Genomic DNA, 4,255 nt, shown 5'->3' with positions numbered 1-4,255 from the left:
AACCCGCCACCTTAGGTGTACGTGGCTGGCGCCTTAGCTGGTTGAGCTATAGGCGCTGAGCCCTTCACCCAGATTGTTAGGATCACAGGCGTGAGCCATTGCGCCTCGTCTTTTTTTTTTTCCTACCAAGTCAGAGTATCAGTTTGTCACCCGCAGTAGAGTGCTCTGGTGTCATAGCTCACAGCAACCTCAAATTCTTGGGCAAAAGCCAGGGGCAGTGGCTCACTCGCCAAGGCCGATGAATTGCCTAAGCTCACAGGTTCCAGATGAGCCTGAGCCAGAGCGAGACACCCCCCTCCATCTCTAAAAATAGCTAGGTGTTGTGGTACACACCTGTAGTCCCAGCTACTTGGGAAGCTGAGGCAAAAGAATAACTTGAGTTCAAGAGTTTGAGGTTGCTATGAGCTACAGCGCCATGGCACTCTACCCAGGGCAACAAAGTGAGATTTTGTCTGCAAAAAAATACAACAGACTAAGGAAGAATGAGACCATCTCTACTAAAAAGTAGAAAAACTAGTCAGGCATTGTGAAAGGTGCCAAGAGGCTGAGACAAGAGGGTCCCTTGAGGCTGGGCTCCCATGGCGCAGTGGTTAGGGCGCTGACCACATGCTCTAGGGCTGGTGGGTCTGAACCCAGCCCGGGCCTACTAAACAAACAAAAAAAATGATAGCTGGACGTTGTGACTGGTGCCTGTAGTCCCAGCAACTAGGGAGGCTGAGGGAAGGGAATCACTTGAGCCCAAGAGTTTGAGGTTGCTGTGAATTGTGACTCCATGGCCCTCTACCAAGGGTGAGAAATTGAGGCTCTGCCTCAATACAAAGAGGCTCCCTTGAGCTCTAGAGTTTGAGGCTGCTATGAGCTATGACACCATAGCCTCTGCCTAGGACTACTGAGTGAGACTGTCTCAAATAAAGAAAAATAAAATACAGATGAGAGGAAGAGAATGAACCATTGCTCACTATGCATAACTTCTCAAAACTTTAAGCAGGGCTTGCTTCAGCAGCACATATACTAAAATTGGAACGACAGAGATTAGCACGGCCCCTGCACAAAGATTACAGGCAAATTCATGAAGCATTCCATTAAAAAAAAAAACTTTAAGCATTCAATTTCCCTTAGATTCATGCTCCCATTTCCCTATGATATTCAAGGTATTGCCTTCCATTGTCATTCAGAAAGCTAGTAATCAGTTTTCTGAGATTTTTATTTTTGGTATTACATGAGAATATATTTATTTATTCTGAACCAACTGGTGATGAATCTTCACTATTTCAAAAGTGTCAGAGGCTCAGAGGTTAGGGTGCTGGCCACATACACCAAGGCAAGAGGATTTGAACCTGGTCCCCAAGCCTACTAGAAAACTCCAACAAAAAAAATAGCTGGGCATTGTGGTGGGACCCTGTAATCCCAGCTACTTGGGAGGCCGAGGCAAGAGAATCGCATAAGTCCAAAAGTTTTGAGTTTGCTGTGAGCTGTGACGCCACAGCACTTTACCAAGGGTGACATAGACTGTCTCCAAATAAATAAATAGTGTCAGAATGGCTAGGTGCAGTAGCTCACACCTGTAATCCTAGCACTCTGGGAGGCTGAGATGGGTGGATTGCTTGAGCTCAGGAGTTTAAGACCAGCCTGAGATAGAGCGAGACCCCATCTCTATAAATAGCCAGGTGTTGTGGCAGGCACCTGTAGTCCCAGCTACTTGGGAGGCTGAGGCAAGAGAATTGCTTAAGTGTTGGAGGTTGCTGTGAGCTGTGACGCCAGGTACTCTACCAAGGGAGACATAGCGAGACTCTTTCTCAAAAAAATAAAGATTGGGCACGGTGGCTCATGCCTGTAATCCTAACATTCTAGAAGTCCCAAGTGGGTGGACAGCTTGAGCTCAAAGTTCCGGACCAGCCTGAGCCAGAGTGAGATCTCATCTCTGAAAAAAAACGGCCAGTGATTTTTGCAGAGTACATGTATTCCCAGCTATTGACAGGAGGCTAAAGTAAGAGGATTTCTTGAACCCAAGAGTTTGAGGTTACTGTGAGTTGTGATACCAAGCACTCTACAGAGGGCAACTAAATGAGACTCTCTCAATAAAAAAATAAACAAAAACCCTCCCCCCCCACAAAAAAAAAACCCAGGGCTAGACAATCTCTCATAATAAAGCTATGATTGTTCCTCCCAATATATTTGAGTTCTTAAACTATAGTGTCCTATTTAAGGTTTGAACAGTTAGTACATGCAGATATTCTGTTAACAATCTAGAGTGCATTCACTGGGCAATGTAGCTTATGTCTGTAATCTTATCAGTGTGGGAGATCACGGTAGGTGGACTGCCTGAGCTCAAGTATTCCAAATCAGCCTGAGCAAGAGCCAAGACCCTCTCTCTCTTCTAAAAGTGGAAAAACTAGTCAGGGATAGTGGCAGGCACCTGTGGGATTCAAGCTACTACTCAAGCTCCAACCCAGGAGTTTGAGATTGTCATAAGCTATGGCACCAAGGGCACTCTACCCAGGGTAAGAGTAAGATTCTAACTTAAATTTAAAAAAAAAAAAATCTAGAGTAAGGAACAAAAATTTTGTTTTAGCTAGGGAGAATTTTTTTACCAAAGTGCGGTCTAGAATGGCTGATTTTCCAACAAAAAAGGCAAAATAGAAAATTCCCCTAGCTCCACATACTACTCTATAACCCAATCAGCCTCAGGTAACAGTTATAGAGAATACTTAGGGTTAAATCCACATTGTGACCTAATTTTACTACTAGTAAAATTGTACATTTAAACCTGGAATTAGCTAAGCATTTTGAATAAAATAGAGGATAAAAGTTTTGTTGCTAGTCATTTATATAAATTTTTTTTTTGAGACAAGAATCTCACTTTGTCACCCTTGTAGAGTATCTTGTATCATAGCTCACAGAAACCTCCAACTCTTGGGCTCAAGTAATTCTCTTGCCTCAGCCTCCAAAGTAGCTGGGACCACAGGCGCATACCACAATGCCTGGCTGTTTTTAGAGATGGAGTCTTGCTCTTGGCTCAGGCTTGTCTTGAAACTGTGAGCTCAGGCAATCCACCTGCCTCAGCCTCCCAGAGTGCTAGGACTCCTGGTGTGATCCCACTGCATCAGTCTATATAATTTTCTTATTTTTTATACCAGTCTGTCAGATATGCCAAGTAGCTTTATTCCTCCTTCAGCAGGGCTATTCATTTTTTACTAAACTTCAATTGTCTATTTAGTATTTCTCAGAATAAAGAAAACAGCTCATTTTAAACAAGAAGTTTATTTAAACAACAAGACGCTTGACTTAAAGGGAAAACTATCTAGGATTCATTTTTTTTTTTTAGAGTAATTTATCCCTACTTAAAGACAGATTGCCCTACATGTAACAGCTACGTACAAAAAAGTTATAAAATTGTCCTTGGTTTTACAATGATAAATGAAAACATTAAAATTCTCCAATTGAACAAGGTATGCAAGGTTTTTCATGTTGTTGTTTTGTTAAAACAGTGAGAGCAAAATAACTTACTGGAATATAAAGATAAGAGCAGATGAGCATGCCACTAATGGAGAAAAGGGGGTATTTTCACAGAACCAATATTTTTCCCCAACCCATCTCCACCTGATGTCAATCAAAACATATCGTTGGCCATTTAGTTTAAAAAAAAAATGCAATATGCTTGTGCACATACACCAGTTACTTTATGTACAATAAAGGAATAGGGAAGGGGAAAATGAAAAGAATAGAGAAAACTATACTGTAGTAGTCAGGATGTGGTGGAACCAAATTGCAGTTTTCTAATTGAGAATGTCATCTTGGTCTATAATAACAGAGTTCTGGAGTAAAGTAGCAGGTTCCCTTTTTAGTAGACACCTCCTGTCTGCTGTTGGAACACATCAATTGTATCTTCATCCTCCATTTCCAACTAGCATAAAAGAGAAAAAACAAATTTAATATGACAGGTTATTAAATTACTATAAAATTATAAGTTAATTTATAATTTTCTTTTTTTTTTTTCTTGAGACAGAGTCTTACTATGTTGCCCTCAGTAGAGTTACATGACATCACAGATCACAACAACCTCCAACTCTTGGGCTTAAGCAATTCTCTTATCTCAGCCTCCCACATAGCTGGACTATAGGTGCCTGCCACAACGCCTAGCTATTTTTCTGTTGCAGCTGTCACTGTCGCTGAGCTGGCCCAAGCTGGGTTTAAACCCACCAGCTTTGGCATATGTGGCCAATGCTGTAACCACTGTGCTACAGGGGCTGAGCCT

The 4,255-nt window shown here is 42.0% G+C and overlaps 1 protein-coding gene and 1 pseudogene across 1 annotated transcript in view; one reads left to right on the top strand and one right to left on the bottom strand.

Moving 5' to 3' along the window:
* The first annotated feature begins 991 nt into the window (after positions 1 to 991).
* On the top strand, positions 992 to 1,089 carry LOC111724095 (annotated as a pseudogene).
* A 2,153-nt stretch (positions 1,090 to 3,242) lies between these two features.
* SUMO2 (small ubiquitin-like modifier 2) overlaps positions 3,243 to 4,255 on the bottom strand; it is a 25,718-nt gene continuing 24,705 nt past the window's right edge. Inside the window, exon 4 of the mRNA XM_003786138.2 lies at positions 3,243 to 3,904. Coding sequence (XP_003786186.1) covers positions 3,842 to 3,904 — 63 coding nt within the window. The 3' untranslated portion in view covers positions 3,243 to 3,841. The remainder of the gene's footprint in view (positions 3,905 to 4,255) is intronic.

The sequence above is a fragment of the Otolemur garnettii genome, unplaced genomic scaffold (genome assembly GCF_000181295.1).
Source record: "Otolemur garnettii isolate 467f Iridium unplaced genomic scaffold, OtoGar3 scaffold00018, whole genome shotgun sequence".
Taxonomy (NCBI): Eukaryota; Metazoa; Chordata; class Mammalia; order Primates; family Galagidae; genus Otolemur; species Otolemur garnettii.
This window is presented reverse-complemented; position numbering and strand designations above follow the sequence as displayed.